Here is a 26,567-nt window from a genome sequence, read left to right on the forward strand (position 1 = left end):
AATCGTACACCTTCCACCTCCATGCTGAAAAGAACTCCTCAATTGGGTTAAGGAATGGTGAATAAGGTGGGAGGAATTATATGAGCATCCTCGGATGGGTCACAAACCATTGCGTTATGATGTTTGATCGATGGAAACTCACATTATCACAAATGACCACATACTTTGGCAAATCCTCTCTAAACAGACCCCTCTCATCATCAGGGATGAGAGCCCTGTAGGAGTCTCTAAAAATAACAGATGCTGGGTGTTGTATGGCCCTATAAGGGGGGTTAGGACACCATGCTCCGAAATAGCAGCACACATGGTGATATTTCCTCCCCGTTGGCCTGGCAAATCCACAGTAGCTCTGTGACCAATGATATTCCGACCCCGTCTTCTGCATTCGGTCAGGTTGAAGCCAGCCTCATCCACGTATACAAAGTTGTGAGAGGGTTCACTTGATTCCAACTCCATTATACGCTATATCCCAGAACACACAGTTTAATTTGTTTTGGTAAGGAAGAGTGACATAAAATGTACATATATTGCATGTTCTTTCCACAGCAATGGAAATGTGTGCAGTTTATGCTTACTGTACTATGTATCACTATAAAATGTTGCTGTAAAGTAGTTACATAGATATATGTTTTACCTGTACATACTGGTACCGTAGCTCCTTAACTCTGTCCTCATTCCTTTGGAATGGTACACGGTACAGCTGTTTCATACTCATCTGGTTTCTATGCAGCACCCTGTCGATGGTTGAGATGCTAACCGTATGGATGTTTTCAAAGACATCGTTGTCTTCTATAATGGTCCTTTGTATTTCCCTGAGTCTCATGGGATTGTTTGCTAGGACCATAGTGCAAATAGCCTCCTCCTGTTGAGGTGTGAAAAGGCGTCCTCTGCCACCGGTTTGAGGTAATCTTGCAGTCCGATGTGGGGAAAAATGCAGTGATGCATCGCACACTTTCACATAGACAAAAACTATGCGAACACACATTTTACTGTAAAACATACAGGTGGGTGCATGTAAGGTGCAGTATGTATCTGTATAGAGTATATTTCTGTATGCTGTGAAATACAAGTGGACTACTGTAATATGAAGCATTGTAGGAAGTATACAGTATACTGCTTATATACAGTAACAGTGCACTGTACATTGGTGGACATACCTGTTCTCTCTTCGAAACGTTTGAACTATTGAGGACACGGTTGATCTCCCAATATTCGGCTGCACCCTTCGATCCGCCTCAGCCATTGTAAGGCCATGATTGACAACATGGTCTACAATAGTGGCCCTTATGTCATCAGATATGCGCCTATGTCCTCTTCTGCCTCTTCCTCTGTTTTGCCTTCCACCACGCATCCTTGCTCCTCTTCTTCCTCCTCTTGGCTGTTGACCCTGTTCGTTTCCTGGTCCATCCATTATTGGAAAATTGCAACTCTGTGTTGTGGTCTGTCTATATATGCTTGCCAATTGATTCTTCATGAGATGCACCTTTGAGCAATTTAGACAACTGGTTGATTGTTGGTTGAACTAACACTTTACATTCCTTCATGAGTGAGGTCAATTTCACCTGCACGATTCATCAATTCACGTTTTTGTACAAAAGGTCTAATAGAAATGTGTAAAACTATGCTTGACAGTTTATGACAAATAGTTTTTAAAAATTGTATGTAATGGCTTATGCTAGGAACTAATGCCTAGATGTTTTGAGGGGTAGGACTCTTCAACAGAGAACCATCTACTATATTTTGATCAACATGACATGAGCAATTGATAATGTGGAAAAAAGCTGACACTTGTACATTATCAATTGCAATTTGTTCAAAGGAATAAGAAATTGCTTTAATGATGTGCACAAGTGACTAGCTGATTTGGAATTTGTACAAGTAGTATCAAGAATTGCACTTTTGATCTAAGAAATGCACCAAAGCGACTGAGAAAAACTGTAACAGTACTGACTGCTCAATAGATTTTGACTGGTTGCAGGTTCATATCAACAAAGAACAAGAATTACAGTATCACAGAGACAAAGGACAAGTTTGTGAGATGCAGGGTGAAGTACTGTAAAAATAGGGGTACAAGGAGGAGGAAGAACAAAAAACAAAATTGCAAAGAGCAAAGCAGAGTAGTAATTTCTGATAGATTTTGAGCTACTATGATAGAACATGTTTTCGTTCATCAAAAGACAATGACGGAAAAATATGAATATTTTTTTAGATTAAAAATGTACTTCTCCCTGAGAATTGTATGTTTTGAACAATGTGTTTTCTATTTTTCGGTGTATTGTTTACTGACTGCTTGAGAGTGTATATCATTTTGATCACTTTGTTTATGATTTGAGAGCAGTGTTTGATTTTGAACACAGGCAAAACTGTTTTGAGGCGAATGTTTCATTTTGCAAGAGGAGTCAGAGGTTATGTAAATAGTGCTTGAAGATGAGGTTTTGTGTTTACTGTTTTCAGGAAATGGAGCAAGGTTTCAGAAATTGTGTTTTAGCAAATTGAGAAAAACTGTAAGGCTCATGAAAGTTCACATGTTCCAGAAGGCATTTCTGCCCAAAAACACATTTTGATAAAAAACAATGTTCAAACGGCTCTCGTGTGAAGTAGTGACCCGCGACATACGCCTAGTTTCATGACGAGTCAAATATATCAGTCATTTACAAGTCCCATAATGGAGGAACCAATTGCAGATCAGCCCCTTTTAAGTTGTATTATCTAAAAAAATATATATCTATGATGTCATTGTCACACATGTTGAGCATTAAAACACCTCTGGAAACTCTCCTTGAGTCTGGTGTTTTTTCCTCTCTGGGATATAATAAAAATAAAAGGAAAATCAGAGAGAGAGAGAGAGAGAGAGAGAGAGAGAGAGCTAAACGACTACCGCCCGTAGCACTCACTTTCGTGAGTGCTTTGAGAGACAAGTCAAGGACCATATCACCTCCACCATATCAACTCTCCTTGACTCTTTTCCTTTCTTGGATCTAGATTAGCCTAAGAAAAATTTAAAGTAAAATCAATGTACGCTTTGTCCTACTTTGGTGTGTATGTGTGTGTGTGTGTGTGTGTGTGTGTGTGTGTGTGTGTGTGTGTGTGTGTGTGTGTGTGTGTGTGTGTCTGTGAATATGTGTGTGTGTGCGTGTGCGTGTGTGTGTGTGTGTCTGTGAATGTGTGTGTGTGTGTATGTGTGGAACGGTGGTTAGTAGACCGGCGACTTCGAGCACCGGAGGGAAGGAGGAGGAGGTGACATGACAGTTTTTTGTCTATGATTAATTTGTTTTTAGCATAAGAGTAATGAAAAGTATCAATATTTACGTATAGTTTCATGTTTTCATAAGATTGGGTACCAGGAAAACACACAATTTTATCATTTGAGTCCCAGGCTGAAATAGTTTAAGAACCCCTGGTTTACATGAACAAAATCGATGTGTAACCTGCACTTGTATCCAGACTGATGTAATGTACGAAACAACCCTAACAAGAGATTTGACTACTTTCAGTTCCAAAGCATCAACACTAGTAGTACAGCAGAGAATGGCTCAGACTACACATGGGAATTTGAACATGAATAAAGAAATAACAACAACAATATAAAATTCAAGGTGAACAGGACAGTCATAATCAGGAGATATAAATGGTAGAAAAATGAGTAATTGATGAGTAACTTTGCCATGAAATGAGCAGCATCAGTACAGAACCTTCTAGACCAGCACATCAGACGGCCCATTCCTCACTCGCTAGACACGGAATTAAAGGGCCAGATGCACAATTAAGGGGGAATTACACTCACAAATGACAAGTCCAGTCCGAAATAAAATGTGTTCTGATGTGATTGAAGCATTGACATGGACTCAGAACATCTAATTGTGTTGTTTCTCTATGAACAATTGTAATTGTGAGAGTAAAAACACAAAACAAAATCTAAAACCAGGAAGAATAAAACGGAGAAAATATGTGATTTTTTTCCACCAAAATCACATATTTATTAGGTCCCCCTTAGAGTTGTTTATTAACTGTTGTTTGACCAGATATATTGACAGAAAACTGTGCACAACTTTGTCTTGTACACTAAGGACCCAGGGAAGAGGTGCAGGTGACAGAATATAAGATGAATGTTTCTTTTTGAAATCTAGAAAAAAAAAAATAGGAACTAGCAGCATGTTTCATGTTTTTGTGGCTCCAATGGGCACGCAATCAACACTAAACAATTTAGGAGTGGAAGAATATTGTCTGGTATAACGAATCCAGGTCTTGTGTCATGCTAATGGAAATCAGGAATTGGCATAAACAGCATGAATCGATGGACCCAACCTGCCTGGTGTCAACGGTACACCTATCTAGCACTGGATCGAACCCTTCTTTGCCTCCAGAACTTCTTGGGGTCATGGTTTCACTGCCACCCAATCTGCAGCAGCTGCGTGATGCCATTGCGTAAGCATGAACCAACATCCCTGAGGAAAGTTTTTGACTTGTAGAATCCATGCCCAAAGAACTCAGGCTGTTCTGGAGGCCAAGAGGGTCTGATCCAGTACTAGATAGGTGTACCTCTGGAAACTCTACTAGAGTCTGGGGTTCTTTCCTGTCAGGAAAATCTAGCTTAGCCTAAGAAAAAGTCCAGGGAAAAAACCCTTGGTGAAAGTAAATTCACTGTAGCTTCGTCCTCCCTCGGTGCCCATGTTAGGACTGTCGGGGATCTGTCCAGGAGGGAGAGGAAGAGAGAGAGAGAGAGAGAGAGAGAGAGAGAGAATGTGCATGCCTTTTCAACAGTCTTCAGGTAGGGTAGAGATTGTGAAAGGGAGTATCCACTGTCTCCAACGAATCTCTTCTCCCACAGTTATTTTCTGGGACACTGCACTATACAACTTTATTTGACGGCAGAACAATCAGAGGCTGTAAGCTTGTAAGTACAGTATCCTTACCTACTTAGATCATTGTGAGTGGTGAGTGAGTGAGTGAGTGAGTGAGTGAGTGAGTGAGTGAGTGAGTGAGTGAGTGAGTGAGTGAGTGAGTGAGTGAGTGAGGATTTGTTGGTCACGTCACCTCGACAGACATCTCATGATTACTCTCAGAGTCTCTATCTCAGAAGGTTATTTTGTTTTCCTCAGCGCTAATGACAGTCTGTGTTAGATGGTGAATTCATCTGAACTCTGGGTGTTTCTTTGGTAGGCCTACTAAGGCTGTGGAGAGAGGAAAATGCATAAATGTGGAGAAGTTCAGGCTTTGCAGATTACATGCAGGGGGAGAAGTTTTGGTGCGGGGAGCCCCAGGTTGCAATTCAGAACCTCTCATACCCATTTTACAACGCCAAAGTATTTTTTAACTCATTGACTTTTGTAGATAAGTCTAAACAGCTCTATTTTTCTCAATGTCTATTTTAAAGCGTAAGTGTGTATACACTACTGTATTTATACTTTGGATATGGTCTTTCAAAAGGGAAAGTAATTTAAAAAACTGCTTGAGTGGGACTTGAAAACTATTCAGATTCACCCAGAATTTCTCCTGACCTGTTCTTAAATATCACTACAGCTCCACAGTTGCCATGACTACAGATCAGGGCTGTGGTTAATTCCAGTCCTTCAAGACATAGAACTACTGCTTGAAGCATACAGTCTATGTCCAATCTGATGTAGGTTAATGTAGGTTAATGTATAAGCTATTCATGTTTTGTGGTATTTGTTCTTTGTGCTTTAGGACACATGGCAAAATGCTTCTGCTGTTTCTGAGTCTCTGTTTGCTCACTTCTAATGTCCAGTCAGAAAAACAAGGTAAACTGCACACTTTATACATTATTATGGTTGTTATGAGTGAGAAAGTTATTCGTTCAAAGATCATAGCCCGAGACATACTAACCTCCCCTGTTATTGTATTGGTGAGGGGTTAGCATGTCTTGGGGGTAAGATCTTTGACCCTCCCATCATTATTCACAATTAAATCATCAGGAGTATTCATCATCGTGGTAGCAAACACATTATTGTAGAAGTGTTTAGAAACATATGCTGTTCTTATTTATAAATAAAGTGACTCCAAAATGACACAATACATTATTTACCATTAATTTCTATTGAGCAGAAAATAACTGAAACACAACCAAAACTAACATTGTGCATTAAACAAGAGGGGGGGGGGGGTTCTACTAAGCTACAGGGCAGTCGGAAAGTTTTCAGACCCCATTCCACATTTTGTTACGTTCCAACCTTATTCTAAACTGACTTAAATAAATAAAAATTAATAATCAATGCACAATACCCCATAATGACAAAGCAAAAACACGTTTTTATGGGCATTTTTGCAAATGTATTAAAAATAATATCAGAAATACCTTTTTTACATAAGTACCCAGACCCTTTGCTATGAGACTTGAAATTAAGCTCAGGTGCATTCTGTTTCCATTGATGATTTCTAAATTAACATTGTAGTGATTGATGAAAACCCCATTTTTTTTTCTGAGCTTGCGAGTTTGCTTGTTCTTAACAGCTTTAACTTGTTACCTTTCAGAATCCCTTCCCCTGGCATTTCACACAGACTATCCAACCCCGAAATCGGTTCTATCCCAGCCACCATAAGGAATGAGTCCTGTATTGCTGCTGACCCTTCTGTAAACAGCAAGGGAAGTAACTGCATAACTCTTGATTCTGTCCCTGTTAGACCACGTGCTCCACATCTGAGACACGGCTGCTAACATTTGCGGTTTAGGACACTGTCGTCAACCCCCCCCCCCTGCATCTTTGTTCTTCCCTGGCCTGTTGCCAACTCGCACGGCTGACAAGTGAGCAGAATTGGATTTGACTCTCAGAGCAGCCTGCGCTATTTCGTTCCAGTAAGAATGCTGAGCCACTACACGGCAATAGCACAATGCCGTATCTACACTGGACCGTGAATGTTCGTCTTGTGAGATTGTTACATTACTTGTTAGTTTTCACTGCATGGTCGCAAATAGAAGCACAAGCACTTTGTCATTATGAGGTATTATGTGTAAAACATATATTTAATCAAATTAGTAAAACAACTAAATGTGAAATAAGTCCAGGGGTCTTCAACGTTTCTGAAGGTGCAGTACATGATAATTGTTTATTCTAGTGTGCCCACAAGACTTACAACACTATGATATTATGTTGCATGTTCATTCCTTGATATAGTTTGATACCCAATATTATCCATTGATATCCGATACTATGTTGCTTGTTGATTAATTCATGTCCTTGTTTGTTTTCCAGGGGTTAATGTAACATGTGAAAATCAATCGGTTGTAGCAGGACAGAACCACAACCTGACATGTAGAGTGGATTACAGTGATGTAGGTCAGAATAAGACGGGTGATGTAGGTAACAGTGAGACGGGATGTAAAACTGAACAGTATTTCTGGAAGGATAAATCAAAAACTCCAATACGAAATTGTGATTGTACAAAAGATTGTAACACTACGATAACAACCAACACCTACTTTTGTGAGATCAAAAATGTTACCAAAGCTGATGAGGGAAACTACACTTTTACCATTAACACAAACTGTGGCAACGGACATGGCACATTGAATGTTTCCGTTACATGTGAGTACAATGTTAATATACAGTGACCAGTGTTACACAGGTTAAATGGGTTCATGTGATATGACCAGGAAAAGGTCCAGTAATTCAAATTAAATGTGATAATACAGTATTCATATACACTGAGTTAACAAAACATTAGGAACACCTGCTCTTTCCATGACATAGACTGACCAGGTGAATCCAGGTGAAAGCTATGATCCCTTGTTGATGTCACTTGTTAAATCCACTTCAATCAGTGTAGATGAAGGGGAGGAGACAGGATAAAGAAGGATTTAATTTATTTAGCATTGAGATAAATGAGACATGTCTTGTGTATGTGTACCATTCAGAGGGTGAATGGGAAGACAAGATTTAAGTGCATTTCAATGAGGTATGGTAGTAGGCGCCAGGAGCACCAATTTGAATGTGTCAAGAACTTCAACGCTGCTGGGTTTTTCACGCTCAAAAGTTTCCTGTGTGTATCAAGAATGGTCCACCACGCAAAGGACATCCAGCCAACTTGACACAACTGTGGGAAACATTGTAGTCAAGATGGGCCATTATCCCTGTGGAATGCTTTCGACACCTTGTAGGATCCATGCCCCGATGAATTGAGGCAGTTTTCAGGGCAAAGGGGGGTGCAACTCAATATTCGGAAGGTGTTCCGAGTGTGTTGTACACTCAGTGTATATATTCCATATGGGGCTTGATACTGCAACATTTGTGAGTATTCTGAGTGCTAAACTCTATTTTCTCAGTGAGAAATGAAAAACAAGCGTTTCTGGGATCGTCAGGTCACCTATCGTCAGCATCATCACTGTTCTGGGTTTTCTACTGTTTCGCATCGTAAGACTTAATAGTTCCTTGAGAAACAATGACAAAGTTACCAGAGAGGCCCTAAACCAGAAGCCTGCATAACTTTCAATCTGGAAGAGTGGTGTGTTGTGTGTGTGTGTGTGTGTGTGTGTGTGTGTGTGTGTGTGTGTGTGTGTGTGTGTGTGTGTGTGTGTGTGTGTGTTGGTTCTACTATCCTTGTGGGGACAGAAAAATCTCATTTACACAAGTAGTCAAACTCCTAAGTCAATAATGATTACGGCTGTGAGTCTGTCTGGGTATGTCTCTAAGTCAATACTTTGTAGGAGCTCCTTTTGCATTGATTACAGCTGTGAGTCTGTCTGGGTACGTCTCTAAGTCAATACTTTGTAGAAGCTCACACAGAGTGAGTCCATGCAATGTATTATGTGATTTGTTAAGCAAATGTTTACTCATGAACTTATTTAGACTTGCCATAAGAAAGGGGTTGAACACTTTTTTACTCAAGACATTTAAGATTTTTATTTTTTACATTATTTGTAAAACCTTTGAAAAACTTAATTCCACTTTGTCATTATGGGCTATTGTGTGTGGACCAGTGACCCAAACATCTCAGTTGAATCTATTTTCAATTCAGGCTTTAACACAACAAAATGTGAACAAAGTCAAGGGGAGTGAATACTTTCTGAAGGCACTGTGTCATTTGATGTGTTGTATTATTCTGTAAAACTCACAAACAGTGATTTACCACTAAGCTTGGTTTGTATAATTGATGTAATATTCTAAATGGGAATTTTGTTATGAATATCGTTATTGATTTATGTACAAATACACCTTTGGAAATAACCAGTCGTTATAATGTTACTTCTATCATATAGAGCTTGTTGTCTTGGATTTAATTATTATCTACACCAATAATGTATATTTCAGACATCACAGTACATACAGTAGCTCGCAGGTTGACATTTATTTGGATGACTCATGTATGTGGAGGCAGCTCTGCAGAGTGGTTACTAGCTGGCACAACAACAAAGTCATAAAACCTAACCATAACTTTAACCCTAAATAGCATTTTTCAAATCAACATTTTTACATCTACAGTGTTAAATGTAACACTTAATGTGTATATGTGACCCATCAAAATAGTTGTATTAAATAAACACTGTTCAAAGTGTTGACAAACTAACACTCCTAGTGTCTTGGTTCCCTAACACCATGGGTGTTGCAAATTCAGACTTTGAAACTATTAGAGATGATGCTGCTACACTTTTTACTTTTATTCCATAACACAGTATTTGGGGGAGAGTGTTGTTTTAACACTGTAAGACCATCTGCATTTTTTTACTCAAATACTTCTAGTAAGTTCAATGAAAAGTAATTATTACTTAAATTGACTTCAAACTAAATTAGAAGTCAAATCAACAACATTATGCATGCTCTACTGCATGTTGATGTTTGTGAATTGTTTTTAAAATCACCCACCCAAGGCAGAGCTGGAGGCTGGGACGAGAGGCAGTCCCAAAAGTTTGTGGCGGGGGCACACGTGGAGTGTGGCTAAGTCAGGTAGGAGACCTGCGCCAACTCCCCGTGCTTACCGTGGAGAGAGTTGGACCGGGCAGGCACCGTGTTATACCGGGAGGCGCACGGTGTCCCCGGAGCGCACTCTGCCAACCCGGATGTTCTAGCTATGTCTGAATCCTGGCTTAGGAAGACCACCAAAAATACTGAAATGTTCATCCCTAACTACAACATTTTCAGACGAGATAGAACTGCCAAAGGGGGCGTTGTTGCAATCTACTGCAAAGATAGCCTGCAGAGTTCTGTCCTACTGTCCAAGTCGGTACCTAAACATTTTGAACTTCTACTTTTAAAAATCCACCTCTCTAAAAACAAGTCTCTCACCGTTGCCTCCTGCTATAGACCACCCTCTGCCCCCAGCTGTGCTCTGGACACCATATGTGAACTAATTGACCCCCATCTATCTTGCTTACTTGCCAACCGGGTTAAATAAAGGTGAAATAAAATAAATAATATATCTAGATCTAACCTCTCTACCTCTATATATACAGTTGAAGTCGGAAGTTTACATTCACTTAGGTAGGAGTTATTAAAACTCGTTTTTCAACCACTCCACACATTTCTTGTTAACAAACTATAGTTTTGGCAAGTCGGTTAGTACATCTACTTTGTGCATGATACAAGTAATTCTTCCAATAACTGTTTACAGACAGATTATTTCACTTATAATTCACTGTATCACAATTCCAGTAGGTCAGAAGTTTACATACACTAAGTTGACTTTAAACAGCTTGGAAATTCCAGAAAATTATGTCATGGCTTTAGAAGCTTCTGATAGGCTAATTGACATCATTTGAGTCAATTGGAGGTGCACCTGCGGATGTATTTCAAGGCCTACCTTCAAATTCAGTGCCTCTTTGCTTGACATCATTGGAAAATCAAATGAAATCAGCCAAGACCTCAGAAATAAAATTGTAGACCTCCACAAGTCTGGTTCATGCTTGGGAGCAATTTCCAAACGCCTGAAGGTACCATGTTTGTCTGTACAAACAATAGTACGCAAGTATAAACACCATGGGACCACGCAGCCGCCATACCGCTCAGGAAGGAGACGCTTTCCTTCTCCTAGAGATGAACGTACTTTTCAATGCCAGAACAACAGCAAAGGACCTTGTGAAGATGCTGGAGGAAACAGGTACAAAAGTATCTATATCCACAGTAAAACTAGTCCTATATCGACATAACCTGAAAGGCCGCTCAGCAAGGAAGAAGCCACTGCTCCAAAACCTCCATAAAAAAGGTTTGCAGCTGCACATGGGAACAAAGATCGTACTTCTGGAGAAATGTCTTCTGGTCTGATGAAACAAAAATAGAACTGTTTGGCCATAATGACCATCGTTATGTTTGGAGGAAAAAGGGGGAGACTTGCAAGCCGAAGAACACCATCCCAACTGTGAAGCACGGGGGTGGCAGCATCATGTTGTGGGGGTGCTTTGCTGCAGGAGGGACTGGTTCACTTCACAAAATATATGGCATCATGAGGAAGGACAATTATGTGGATATATTGAAGCAACATCTCAAGACATCAATCAGGAAGTTAAAGCTTGGTCACAAATGGGTCTTCTGATGACCCCAAGCATACTTCCAAAGTTGTGGCAAAATGGCTGGAGGACAGCAAAGTCAAGTTATTGGAGTGGCCATCCCAAAGCCCTGACCTCAATCGTATAGAAAATTTGTGGGCAGAACTGAAAAAGTGTGTGTGAGCAAGGAGGCCTACAAACCTGACTCAGTTACACCAGCTCTGTCAGGAATGGGCCAAAATTCACCCAACTTATTGTGGGAAGCTTGTGGAAGGCTACCTGAAACGTTTGACCCAAGTTAAACAATTTAAAGGCAATGCTACCAAATTCTAATTGAGTGTATGTAAACTTCTGACACACTGGGAATGTGATGAAAGAAATAACGGCTGAAATAATTTTCTCTACTCTTATTCTGACTTTTCACGTTCTGAAACAAAGTGGTGATCCTAACTGACCTAAGACAGGGAATTTTTACGAGGACTAAATGTCAGGAATTGTACAAAAATGTAGTTGACAAAGGTGTATGTAAACTTCCCGACTTCAACTGTATCCTCTCTACCTCTATATTTATCCTCTCTACCTCTATATTTATCCTCTCTACCTCTATAGCTATCCTCTCTACCTCTATAGCTATCCTCTCTACCTCTATAGCTATCCTCTCTACCTCTATATTTATCCTCTCTACCTCTATATATATCCTCTCTACCTCTATTTATCCTCTCTACCTCTATAGCTATCCTCTCTACCTCTATATTTATCCTATCTACCTCTATATTTATCCTCTCTACCATTATATTTATCCTCTCTACCTCTATATTTATCCTCTCTACCTCTATATATATCCTCTCTACCTCTATAGCTATCCTCTCTACCTCTATAGCTATCCTCTCTACCTCTATATTTATCCTCTCTACCTCTATATATATCCTCTCTACCTCTATATTTATCCTCTCTACCTCTATAGCTATCCTCTCTACCTCTATATTTATCCTATCTACCTCTATATTTATCCTCTCTACCATTATATTTATCCTCTCTACCTCTATATTTATCCTCTCTACCTCTATATATATCCTCTCTACCTCTATAGCTATCCTCTCTACCTCTATATTTATCCTCTCTACCTCTATATTTATCCTCTCTACCTCTATATTTATCCTCTCTACCTCTATATTTATCCTCTCTACCTCTATATTTATCCTCTCTACCTCTATATTTATCCTCTCTACCTCTATATTTATCCTCTCTACCTCTATATTTATCCTCTCTACCTCTATATTTATCCTCTCTACCTCTATATTTATCCTCTCTACCTCTATATTTATCCTCTCTACCTCTATATTTATCCTCTCTACCTCTATATTTATCCTCTCTACCTCTATAGCTATCCTCTCTACCTCTATATTTATCCTATCTACCTCTATATTTATCCTCTCTACCTCTATATTTATCCTATCTACCTCTATATTTATCCTCTCTACCTCTATAGCTATCCTCTCTACCTCTATAGCTATCCTCTCTACCTCTATAGCTATCCTCTCTACCTCTATATTTATCCTCTCTACCTCTATAGCTATCCTCTCTACCCCTATATTTATCCTCTCTACCTCTATATTTATCCTCTCTACCTCTATATTTATCCTCTCTACCTCTATATTTATTCCCAAAGGGAAACGCTATCTCTTAGTCATGGTAGATAGGTTCTCCAAATGGGTAGAGGCAATACCAACAGCAAAAGAGGATGCCAAGTCAGTCATTAAGTGGCTAGAAACAGAACTAATACCCAGGTATGGCATCCCAAGACAAATCAAATTTGACAAATGGCTCATATTTCAGTAACTAACACCTAAGACAGGTGGAAGAAAGATTTGGCATAACCCACAGATTTGGATCTGTGTACAGGCCCCAATCTCAAGGTCTGGTGGAGGTCATATGCCCGCCCTTGATGTACAACAAATTGTAATGTCTAATTATGTGAAAAAACTGACGGTTCTCTCTGCAGCACTCTCTACCCAGGTTCACAAGGTCCAGGAGGGGGAGCTGCCGGGGGACACGCCACCGCTGAAGGTAAAGGTTGGTGACTGGGTGATGGTTAAAAGTCCACAAGATAAAGTGGCTGGAACCCAGGTGGACTGGACCGTACGAAGTGAAGGAGGTTACTTCACACTCAGTCCAGGTCAAAGGTAAATCAGGCGCACCTTGGCACCACCTTACACATTGCACCCCAGCCCCAATTCCTTCTAGAACACTGACTGAAGTCAGAGCTGATTTGAACAGCCTAAATTTGATTCCAAATGAAGACACTCCTGACTCAGGTGATGCGGCATCAAACTCCGCCTCCCCCTGAAAAAGGAACCTCGCCCAGTTAAAGGGATATTTCTCTCTCCCTGGGCAAGGCTAGGAATATCTGAACCACTGTTTGTGATATTCCTACTGATATTTGGAGTAACCCTAGGTACTCTCACATGGTTAATAGAACAAACACATACTAAAGCATCAACCCCTCTCACCCCAACCCCTATCCCTGATACCATTCCTGATATAACTCCCTTCAATCTCACACGCACCAAGCGTAGCACTACACCTACAGACCCACCATGCACACCAGACAAGATTAGAAGCACCACCTTATGTATACCCACGAATGCAACCACCACCAGTGCACTATAGTTTTCATGTATTAAAAGACGTGAAGAGGGGGACTCAAAATTTTGGTTCCTACCAAATTGTTTGGTTGCTTTATATTTTTGGTTCTATGGTTCACGTCTAGTAGACGTGAAGAGGGGGATTTGTCATATATATATATATATGTAAACATTCATACACATAGCTCATATTATACAGCGCCAAACCGCCTGACTCAAGTCATCTTACGTACCCCTGCTAAAACAGGAACCAACTCACACACCCAGCAATAAAACTACCCCCCTAAAACTACCCCCTCAGCTCTGTTGTCTCACGACCCCAGGAAACAAAGACATTCCATCTCAAGAACACATACACCCAGCCATAAAACTGCCCCCTCTCTGTTGTCCTGCCTCACGACCCCCACTGACACACAAATACCATTGCATAAACACACACACACACACCACCCCCCCAAACTCTACTGGTCGGGTGCTCAGAACAGAAGACTCTGCTTTGCACCAATGGGGCTCCTGAAAATGCACAAGGCTGCACTTCTATTGGCATATATCAATTTCAACAGTACTATTTACATATTACTGTATGTGGGTTATTGATTGAAAGAGACTGGACAACACAAGGGGCACAAAGGAAAAAAAAAATTAGAAAGAAACACAGGAAACCACCCCTAAGGCACAACTTTGCCCGCAGCACTGTTGTGCTGTCTCTACACATCCAGACTTTCCTGTCTGTCGGCCCACATATTCTCATCCACGTCACACCAGATATTTTCCCTTCCAACGCGACGTGGAAAGAATCTTTTGGCATGCCTTATCCATCCTCTGCAGGCGTCTACTGTGATGTCCTCACATGCTGCATGCATTGCAGCCAGCAGGGTCATCTGTGTGTGTGGCTAACAATCGTACACCTTCCACCTCCATGCTGAAAATAACTCCTCAATTGGGTTAAGGAATGGTGAATAAGGTGGGAGGAATTATATGAGCATCCTCGGATGGGTCACAAACCATTGCGTTATGATGTTTGATCGATGGAAACTCACATTATCACAAATGACCACATACTTTGGCAAATCCTCTCTAAACAGACCCCTCTCATCATCAGGGATGAGAGCCCTGTAGGGAGTCTCTAAAAATAACAGATGCTGGGTGTTGTATGGCCCTATAAGGGGGTTAGGACACCATGCTCCGAAATAGCAGCACACATGGTGATATTTCCTCCCCGTTGGCCTGGCAAATCCACAGTAGCTCTGTGACCAATGATATTCCGACCCCGTCTTCTGCATTCGGTCAGGTTGAAGCCAGCCTCATCCACGTATACAAAGTTGTGAGAGGGTTCACTTGATTCCAACTCCATTATACGCTATATCCCAGAACACACAGTTTAATTTGTTTTGGTAAGGAAGAGTGACATAAAATGTACATATATTGCATGTTCTTTCCACAGCAATGGAAATGTGTGCAGTTTATGCTTACTGTACTATGTATCACTATAAAATGTTGCTGTAAAGTAGTTACATAGATATATGTTTTACCTGTACATACTGGTACCGTAGCTCCTTAACTCTGTCCTCATTCCTTTGGAATGGTACACGGTACAGCTGTTTCATACTCATCTGGTTTCTATGCAGCACCCTGTCGATGGTTGAGATGCTAACCGTATGGATGTTTTCAAAGACATCGTTGTCTTCTATAATGGTCCTTTGTATTTCCCTGAGCCTCGTGGCATTGTTTGCTCGGACCATGGTGCAAATAGCCTCCTCCTGTTGAGGTGTGAAAAGGCTTCCTCTGCCACCGGTTTGAGGTAATCTTGCAGTCCTATGTGGGGAAAAATGCTGTGATGCATCGCACACTTTCACAGACAAAAACTATGCGAACACACATTTTACTGTAAACATACAGGTGGGTGCATGTAAGGTGCAGTATGTATCTGTATAGAGTATTTTCTGTATGCTGTGAAATACAAGTGGACTACTGTAATATGAAGCATTGTAGGAAGTATACAGTATACTGCTTATATACAGTAACAGTGCACTATACATTGGTGGACATACCTGTTCTCTCTTCGAAACGTTTGAACTATTGAGGACACGGTTGATCTCCCAATATTCGGCTGCACCCTTCGATCCGCCTCAGCCATTGTAAGGCCATGATTGACAACATGGTCTACAATAGTGGCCCTTATGTCATCAGATATGCGCCTATGTCCTCTTCTGCCTCTTCCTCTGTTTTGCCTTCCACCACGCATCCTTGCTCCTCTTCTTCCTCCTCTTGGCTGTTGACCCTGTTCGTTTCCTGGTCCATCCATTATTGGAAAATTGCAACTCTGTGTTGTGGTCTGTCTATATATGCTTGCCAATTGATTCTTCATGAGATGCACCTTTGAGCAATTTAGACAACTGGTTGATTGTTGGTTGAACTAACACTTTACATTCCTTCATGAGTGAGGGTCAATTTCACCTGCACGATTCATCAATTCACGTTTTTGTACAAAAGGTCTAATAGAAATGTGTAAAACTATGCTTGACAGTTTATGACAAATAGTTTTTAAAAATTGTATGTAATGGCTTATGCTAGGAACTAATGCCTAGATGTTTTGAGGGGTAGGACTCTTCAACAGAGAACCATCTACTATATTTTGATCAACATGACATGAGCAATTGATAATGTGGAAAAAAGCTGACACTTGTACATTATCAATTGCAATTTGTTCAAAGGAATAAGAAATTGCTTTAATGATGTGCACAAGTGACTAGCTGATTTGGAATTTGTACAAGTAGTATCAAGAATTGCACTTTTGATCTAAGAAATGCACCAAAGCGACTGAGAAAAACTGTAACAGTACTGACTGCTCAATAGATTTTGACTGGTTGCAGGTTCATATCAACAAAGAACAAGAATTACAGTATCACAGAGACAAAGGACAAGTTTGTGAGATGCAGGGTACAGTACTGTAAAAATAGGGCTACAAGGAGGAGGAAGAACAAAAAACAAAATTGCAAAGAGCAAAGCAGAGTAGTAATTTCTGATCAATTTTGAGCTACTATGATAGAACATGTTTTCGTTCACCAAAAGACAATGACGGAAAAATATGAATATTTTTTTAGATTAAAAATGTACTTCTCCCTGAGAATTGTATGTCTTGAACAATGTGTTTTCTATTTTTCGGTGTATTGTTTACTGACTGCTTGAGAGTGTATATCATTTTGATCACTTTGTTTATGATTTGAGAGCAGTGTTTGATTTTGAACACAGGCAAAACTGTTTTGAGGCGAATGTTTCATTTTGCAAGAGGAGTCAGAGGTTATGTAAATAGTGCTTGAAGATGAGGTTTTGTGTTTACTGTTTTCAGGAAATGGAGCAAGGTTTCAGAAATTGTGTTTTAGCAAATTGAGAAAAACTGTAAGGCGCATGAAAGTTCACATGTTCCAGAAGGCCTTTCTGCCCAAAAACACATTTTGATAAAAAACAATGTTCAAACGGCTCTCCTGTGAAGTAGTGACCCGCGACATACGCCTAGTTTCATGACGAGTCAAATATATCAGTCATTTACAAGTCCCATAATGGAGGAACCAATTGCAGATCAGCCCCTTTTAAGTTGTATTATCTAAAAAAATATATATCTATGATGTCATTGTCACACATGTTGAGCATTAAAACACCTCTGGAAACTCTCCTTGAGTCTGGTGTTTTTTCCTCTCTGGGATATAATAAAAATAAAAGGAAAATCAGAGAGAGAGAGAGAGAGAGAGAGAGAGAGAGAGCTAAACGACTACCGCCCCGTAGCACTCACTTCCGTGAGTGCTTTGAGAGACAAGTCAAGGACCATATCACCTCCACCATATCAACTCTCCTTGACTCTGGTGTTCTTTCCTTTCTTGGATCTAGATTAGCCTAAGAAAAATTTAAAGTAAAATCAATGTATGCTTTGTCCTACTTTGGTGTGTGTGTGTGTGTGTGTGTGTGTGTGTGTGTGTGTGTGTGTGTGTGTGTGTGTGTGTGTGTGTGTGTGTGTGTGTGTGTGTGTGTGTGTGTGTGTGTGTGTGTGAATATGTGTGTGTGTGTGTGTGTGTGTGTGTGTCTATGTGTGTGTGTGTGTGTGTGTGTGTGTATGTGTGGAACGGTGGTTAGTAGACCGGCGACTTCGAGCACCGGAGGGAAGGAGGAGGAGGTGACATGACAGTTTTTTGTCTATGATGAATTTGTTTTTAGCATAAGAGTAATGAAAAGTATCAATATTTACGTATAGTTTCATGTTTTCATAAGATTGGGTACCAGGAAAACACACAATTTTATCATTTGAGTCCCAGGCTGAAATAGTTTAAGAACCCCTGGTTTACATGAACAAAATCGATGTGTAACCTGCACTTGTATCCAGACTGATGTAATGTACGAAACAACCCTAACAAGAGATTTGACTACTTTCAGTTCCAAAGCATCAACACTAGTAGTACAGCAGAGAATGGCTCAGACTACACATGGGAATTTGAACATGAATAAAGAAATAACAACAACAATATAAAATTCAAGGTGAACAGGACAGTCATAATCAGGAGATATAAATGGTAGAAAAATGAGTAATTGATGAGTAACTTTGCCATGAAATGAGCAGCATCAGTACAGAACCTTCTAGACCAGCACATCAGACGGCCCATTCCTCACTCGCTAGACACGGAATTAAAGGGCCAGATGCACAATTAAGGGGGAATTACACTCACAAATGACAAGTCCAGTCCGAAATAAAATGTGTTCTGATGTGATTGAAGCATTGACATGGACTCAGAACATCTAATTGTGTTGTTTCTCTATGAACAATTGTAATTGTGAGAGTAAAAACACAAAACAAAATCTAAAACCAGGAAGAATAAAACGGAGAAAATATGTGATTTTTTTCCACCAAAATCACATATTTATTAGGTCCCCCTTAGAGTTGTTTATTAACTGTTGTTTGACCAGATATATTGACAGAAAATTGTGCACAACTTTGTCTTGTACACTAAGGACCCAGGGAAGAGGTGCAGGTGACAGAATATAAGATGAATGTTTCTTTTTGAAATCTAGAAAAAAAAATAGGAACTAGCAGCATGTTTCATGTTTTTGTGGCTCCAATGGGCACGCAATCAACACTAAACAATTTAGGAGTGGAAGAATATTGTCTGGTATAACGAATCCAGGTCTTGTGTCATGCTAATGGAAATCAGGAATTGGCATAAACAGCATGAATCGATGGACCCAACCTGCCTGGTGTCAACGGTACACCTATCTAGCACTGGATCGAACCCTTCTTTGCCTCCAGAACTTCTTGGGGGCATGGTTTCACTGCCACCCAATCTGCAGCAGCTGCGTGATGCCATTGCGTAAGCATGAACCAACATCCCTGAGGAAAGTTTTTGACTTGTAGAATCCATGCCCAAAGAACTCAGGCTGTTCTGGAGGCCAAGAGGGGTCTGATCCAGTACTAGATAGGTGTACCTCTGGAAACTCTACTAGAGTCTGGGGTTCTTTCCTGTCAGGAAAATCTAGCTTAGCCTAAGAAAAAGTCCAGGGAAAAAACCCTTGGTGAAAGTAAATTCACTGTAGCTTCGTCCTCCCTCGGTGCCCATGTTAGGACTGTCGGGGATCTGTCCAGGAGGGAGAGGAAGAGAGAGAGAGAGAGAGAGAGAGAGAGAGAGAGAATGTGCATGCCTTTTCAACAGTCTTCAGGTAGGGTAGAGATTGTGAAAGGGAGTATCCACTGTCTCCAACGAATCTCTTCTCCCACAGTTATTTTCTGGGACACTGCACTATACAACTTTATTTGACGGCAGAACAATCAGAGGCTGTAAGCTTGTAAGTACAGTATCCTTACCTACTTAGATCATTGTGAGTGAGTGAGTGAGTGAGTGAGTGAGTGAGTGAGTGAGTGAGTGGTGAGTGAGTGAGTGAGTGAGTGAGTGAGTGAGTGAGTGAGTGAGTGAGGATTTGTTGGTCACGTCACCTCGACAGACATCTCATGATTACTCTCAGAGTCTCTATCTCAGAAGGTTATTTTGTTTTCCTCAGCGCTAATGACAGTCTGTGTTAGATGGTGAATTCATCTGAACTCTGGGTGTTTCTTTGGTAGGCCTACTAAGGCTGTGGAGAGAGGAAAATGCATAAATGTGGAGAAGTTCAGGCTTTGCAGATTACATGCAGGGGGGAGAAGTTTTGGTGCGGGGGGAGCCCCAGGTTGCAATTCAGAACCTCTCATACCCATTTTACAACGCCAAAGTATTTTTTAACTCATTGACTTTTGTAGATAAGTCTAAACAGCTCTATTTTTCTCAATGTCTATTTTAAAGCGTAAGTGTGTATACACTACTGTATTTATACTTTGGATATGGTCTTTCAAAAGGGAAAGTAATTTAAAAAACTGCTTGAGTGGGACTTGAAAACTATTCAGATTCACCCAGAATTTCTCCTGACCTGTTCTTAAATATCACTACAGCTCCACAGTTGCCATGACTACAGATCAGGGCTGTGGTTAATTCCAGTCCTTCAAGACATAGAACTACTGCTTGAAGCATACAGTCTATGTCCAATCTGATGTAGGTTAATGTAGGTTAATGTATAAGCTATTCATGTTTTGTGGTATTTGTTCTTTGTGCTTTAGGACACATGGCAAAATGCTTCTGCTGTTTCTGAGTCTCTGTTTGCTCACTTCTAATGTCCAGTCAGAAAAACAAGGTAAACTGCACACTTTATACATTATTATGGTTGTTATGAGTGAGAAAGTTATTCGTTCAAAGATCATAGCCCCGAGACATACTAACCTCCCCTGTTATTGTATTGGTGAGGGGTTAGCATGTCTTGGGGGTAAGATCTTTGACCCTCCCATCATTATTCACAATTAAATCATCAGGAGTATTCATCATCGTGGTAGCAAACACATTATTGTAGAAGTGTTTAGAAACATATGCTGTTCTTATTTATAAATAAAGTGACTCCAAAATGACACAATACATTATTTACCATTAATTTCTATTGAGCAGAAAATAACTGAAACACAACCAAAACTAACATTGTGCATTAAACAAGAGGGGGGTTCTACTAAGCTACAGGGCAGTCGGAAAGTTTTCAGACCCCATTCCACATTTTGTTACGTTCCAACCTTATTCTAAACTGACTTAAATAAATAAAAATTAATAATCAATGCACAATACCCCATAATGACAAAGCAAAAACACGTTTTTATGGGCATTTTTGCAAATGTATTAAAAATAATATCAGAAATACCTTTTTACATAAGTACCCAGACCCTTTGCTATGAGACTTGAAATTAAGCTCAGGTGCATTCTGTTTCCATTGATGATTTCTAAATTAACATTGTAGTGATTGATGAAAACCCCATTTTTTTTTCTGAGCTTGCGAGTTTGCTTGTTCTTAACAGCTTTAACTTGTTACCTTTCAGAATCCCTTCCCCTGGCATTTCACACAGACTATCCAACCCCGAAATCGGTTCTATCCCAGCCACCATAAGGAATGAGTCCTGTATTGCTGCTGACCCTTCTGTAAACAGCAAGGGAAGTAACTGCATAACTCTTGATTCTGTCCCTGTTAGACCACGTGCTCCACATCTGAGACACGGCTGATAACATTTGCGGTTTAGGACACTGTCGTCAACCCCCCGCATCTTTGTTCTTCCCTGGCCTGTTGCCAACTCGCACGGCTGAAAAGTGAGCAGAATTGGATTTGACTCTCAGAGCAGCCTGCGCTATTTCGTTCCAGTAAGAATGCTGAGCCACTACACGGCAATAGCACAATGCCGTATCTACACTGGACCGTGAATGTTTGTCTTGTGAGATTGTTACATTACTTGTTAGTTTTCACTGCATGGTCGCAAATAGAAGCACAAGCACTTTGTCATTATGAGGTATTATGTGTAAAACATATATTTAATCAAATTAGTAAAACAACTAAATGTGAAATAAGTCCAGGGTCTTCAACGTTTCTGAAGGTGCAGTACATGATAATTGTTTATTCTAGTGTGCCCACAAGACTTACAACACTATGATATTATGTTGCATGTTCATTCCTTGATATAGTTTGATACCCAATATTATCCATTGATATCCTTTCATTCATTGATATCCGATACTATGTTGCTTGTTGATTAATTCATGTCCTTGTTTGTTTTCCAGGGGTTAATGTAACGTGTGAAAATCAATCGGTTGTAGCAGGACAGAACCACAACCTGACATGTAGAGTGGATTACAGTGATGTAGGTCAGAATAAGACGGGTGATGTAGGTAACAGTGAGACGGGATGTAAAACTGAACAGTATTTCTGGAAGGATAAATCAAAAACTCCAATACGAAATTGTGATTGTACAAAAGATTGTAACACTACGATAACAACCAACACCTACTTTTGTGAGATCAAAAATGTTACCAAAGCTGATGAGGGAAACTACACTTTTACCATTAACACAAACTGTGGCAACGGACATGGCACATTGAATGTTTCCGTTACATGTGAGTACAATGTTAATATACAGTGACCAGTGTTACACAGGTTAAATGGGTTCATGTGATATGACCAGGAAAAGGTCCAGTAATTCAAATTAAATGTGATAATACAGTATTCATATACACTGAGTTAACAAAACATTAGGAACACCTGCTCTTTCCATGACATAGACTGACCAGGTGAATCCAGGTGAAAGCTATGATCCCTTGTTGATGTCACTTGTTAAATCCACTTCAATCAGTGTAGATGAAGGGGAGGAGACAGGATAAAGAAGGATTTAATTTATTTAGCATTGAGATAAATGAGACATGTCTTGTGTATGTGTACCATTCAGAGGGTGAATGGGAAGACAAGATTTAAGTGCATTTCAATGAGGTATGGTAGTAGGCGCCAGGAGCACCAATTTGAATGTGTCAAGAACTTCAACGCTGCTGGGTTTTTCACGCTCAAAAGTTTCCTGTGTGTATCAAGAATGGTCCACCACGCAAAGGACATCCAGCCAACTTGACACAACTGTGGGAAACATTGTAGTCAAGATGGGCCATTATCCCTGTGGAATGCTTTCGACACCTTGTAGGATCCATGCCCCGATGAATTGAGGCAGTTTTCAGGGCAAAGGGGGGTGCAACTCAATATTCGGAAGGTGTTCCGAGTGTGTTGTACACTCAGTGTATATATTCCATATGGGGCTTGATACTGCAACATTTGTGAGTATTCTGAGTGCTAAACTCTATTTTCTCAGTGAGAAATGAAAAACAAGCGTTTCTGGGATCGTCAGGTCACCTATCGTCAGCATCATCACTGTTCTGGGTTTTCTACTGTTTCGCATCGTAAGACTTAATAGTTCCTTGAGAAACAATGACAAAGTTACCAGAGAGGCCCTAAACCAGAAGCCTGCATAACTTTCAATCTGGAAGAGTTGTGTGTGTGTGTGTGTGTGTGTGTGTGTGTGTGTGTGTGTGTGTGTGTGTGTGTGTGTGTGTGTGTGTGTGTGTGTGTGTGTGTGTTGGTTCTACTATCCTTGTGGGGACAGAAAAATCTCATTTACACAAGTAGTCAAACTCCTAAGTCAATAATGATTACGGCTGTGAGTCTGTCTGGGTATGTCTCTAAGTCAATACTTTGTAGGAGCTCCTTTTGCATTGATTACAGCTGTGAGTCTGTCTGGGTACGTCTCTAAGTCAATACTTTGTAGAAGCTCACACAGAGTGAGTCCATGCAATGTATTATGTGATTTGTTAAGCAAATGTTTACTCATGAACTTATTTAGACTTGCCATAAGAAAGGGGTTGAACACTTTTTTACTCAAGACATTTAAGATTTTTATTTTTACATTATTTGTAAAACCTTTGAAAAACTTAATTCCACTTTGTCATTATGGGCTATTGTGTGTGGACCAGTGACCCAAACATCTCAGTTGAATCTATTTTCAATTCAGGCTTTAACACAACAAAATGTGGACAAAGTCAAGGGGTGTGAATACTTTCTGAAGGCACTGTGTCATTTGATGTGTTGTATTATTCTGTAAAACTCACAAACAGTGATTTACCACTAAGCTTGGTTTGTATAATTGATGTAATATTCTAAATGGGAATTTTGTTATGAATATCGTTATTGATTTATGTACAAATACACCTTTGGAAATAACCAGTCGTTATAATGTTACTTCTATCATATAGAGCTTGTTGTCTTGTATTTAATTATTATCCACACCAATACTGTATATTTCAGACATCACAGTACATACAGTAGCTCTCAGGTTGACATTTATTTGGATGACTCATGTATGTGGAGGCAGCTCTGCAGAGTGGTTACTAGCTGGCACAACAACAAAGTCATAAAACCTAACCATAACTTTAACCCTAAATAGCATTTTTCAAATCAACATTTTTACATCTACAGTGTTAAATGTAACACTTAATGTGTATATGTGACCCATCAAAATAGTTGTATTAAATAAACACTGTTCAAAGTGTTGACAAACTAACACTCCTAGTGTCTTGGTTCCCTAACACCATGGGTGTTGCAAATTCAGACTTTGAAACTATTAGAGATGATGCTGCTACACTTTTTACTTTTATTCCATAACACAGTATTTGGGGAGAGTGTTGTTTTAACACTGTAAGACCATCTGCATTTTTTTACTCAAATACTTCTAGTAAGTTCAATGAAAAGTAATTATTACTTAAATTGACTTCAAACTAAATTAGAAGTCAAATCAACAACATTATGCATGCTCTACTGCATGTTGATGTTTGTGAATTGTTTTTAAAATCACCCACCCAAGGCAGAGCTGGAGGCTGGGACGAGAGGCAGTCCCAAAAAGTTTGTGGCGGGGGCACACGTGGAGTGTGGCTAAGTCAGGTAGGAGACCTGCGCCAACTCCCCGTGCTTACCGTGGAGAGAGTTGGACCGGGCAGGCACCGTGTTATACCGGGAGGCGCACGGTGTCCCCGGAGCGCACTCTGCCAACCCGGATGTTCTAGCTATGTCTGAATCCTGGCTTAGGAAGACCACCAAAAATACTGAAATGTTCATCCCTAACTACAACATTTTCAGACGAGATAGAACTGCCAAAGGGGGCGTTGTTGCAATCTACTGCAAAGATAGCCTGCAGAGTTCTGTCCTACTGTCCAAGTCGGTACCTAAACATTTTGAACTTCTACTTTTAAAAATCCACCTCTCTAAAAACAAGTCTCTCACCGTTGCCTCCTGCTATAGACCACCCTCTGCCCCCAGCTGTGCTCTGGACACCATATGTGAACTAATTGACCCCCATCTATCTTGCTTACTTGCCAACCGGGTTAAATAAAGGTGAAATAAAATAAATAATATATCTAGATCTAACCTCTCTACCTCTATATATACAGTTGAAGTCGGAAGTTTACATTCACTTAGGTAGGAGTTATTAAAACTCGTTTTTCAACCACTCCACACATTTCTTGTTAACAAACTATAGTTTTGGCAAGTCGGTTAGTACATCTACTTTGTGCATGATACAAGTAATTCTTCCAATAACTGTTTACAGACAGATTATTTCACTTATAATTCACTGTATCACAATTCCAGTAGATCAGAAGTTTACATACACTAAGTTGACTTTAAACAGCTTGGAAATTCCAGAAAATTATGTCATGGCTTTAGAAGCTTCTGATAGGCTAATTGACATCATTTGAGTCAATTGGAGGTGCACCTGCGGATGTATTTCAAGGCCTACCTTCAAATTCAGTGCCTCTTTGCTTGACATCATTGGAAAATCAAATGAAATCAGCCAAGACCTCAGAAATAAAATTGTAGACCTCCACAAGTCTGGTTCATGCTTGGGAGCAATTTCCAAACGCCTGAAGGTACCATGTTTGTCTGTACAAACAATAGTACGCAAGTATAAACACCATGGGACCACGCAGCCGCCATACCGCTCAGGAAGGAGACGCTTTCCTTCTCCTAGAGATGAACGTACTTTTCAATGCCAGAACAACAGCAAAGGACCTTGTGAAGATGCTGGAGGAAACAGGTACAAAAGTATCTATATCCACAGTAAAACTAGTCCTATATCGACATAACCTGAAAGGCCGCTCAGCAAGGAAGAAGCCACTGCTCCAAAACCTCCATAAAAAGGTTTGCAGCTGCACATGGGAACAAAGATCGTACTTCTGGAGAAATGTCTTCTGGTCTGATGAAACAAAAATAGAACTGTTTGGCCATAATGACCATCGTTATGTTTGGAGGAAAAGGGGAGACTTGCAAGCCGAAGAACACCATCCCAACTGTGAAGCACGGGGTGGCAGCATCATGTTGTGGGGGTGCTTTGCTGCAGGAGGGACTGGTTCACTTCACAAAATATATGGCATCATGAGGAAGGACAATTATGTGGATATATTGAAGCAACATCTCAAGACATCAATCAGGAAGTTAAAGCTTGGTCACAAATGGGTCTTCTGATGACCCCAAGCATACTTCCAAAGTTGTGGCAAAATGGCTGGAGGACAGCAAAGTCAAGTTATTGG

General features: G+C 40.2%; 1 protein-coding gene and 1 long non-coding RNA gene across 3 annotated transcripts in view; both read left to right on the forward strand.

Annotated features, from left to right (window-relative positions):
- The first annotated feature begins 4,740 nt into the window (after positions 1 to 4,740).
- On the forward strand, positions 4,741 to 7,416 carry LOC121840704. Of its 2 annotated transcripts, none has more exons than XR_006079833.1 (3): positions 4,741 to 4,894; positions 5,686 to 5,759; positions 7,209 to 7,416. It is a non-coding gene; the product is annotated as an uncharacterized LOC121840704 (long non-coding RNA). The 2 variants fall into 2 exon arrangements; XR_006079834.1 differs by lacking the exon at positions 7,209 to 7,416 and adding an exon at positions 6,490 to 7,201.
- A 12,340-nt stretch (positions 7,417 to 19,756) lies between these two features.
- LOC112237618 overlaps positions 19,757 to 26,567 on the forward strand; it is a 29,678-nt gene continuing 22,867 nt past the window's right edge. The window contains exons 1-3 of the mRNA XM_042305570.1: positions 19,757 to 19,902; positions 20,705 to 20,778; positions 22,233 to 22,565. Of these exons, the coding sequence (XP_042161504.1) occupies positions 20,718 to 20,778; positions 22,233 to 22,565 (394 nt within the window). The 5' untranslated portion in view covers positions 19,757 to 19,902; positions 20,705 to 20,717. The remainder of the gene's footprint in view (positions 19,903 to 20,704; positions 20,779 to 22,232; positions 22,566 to 26,567) is intronic.

This window comes from Oncorhynchus tshawytscha, linkage group LG24 (genome assembly GCF_018296145.1).
Source record: "Oncorhynchus tshawytscha isolate Ot180627B linkage group LG24, Otsh_v2.0, whole genome shotgun sequence".
Taxonomy (NCBI): Eukaryota; Metazoa; Chordata; class Actinopteri; order Salmoniformes; family Salmonidae; genus Oncorhynchus; species Oncorhynchus tshawytscha.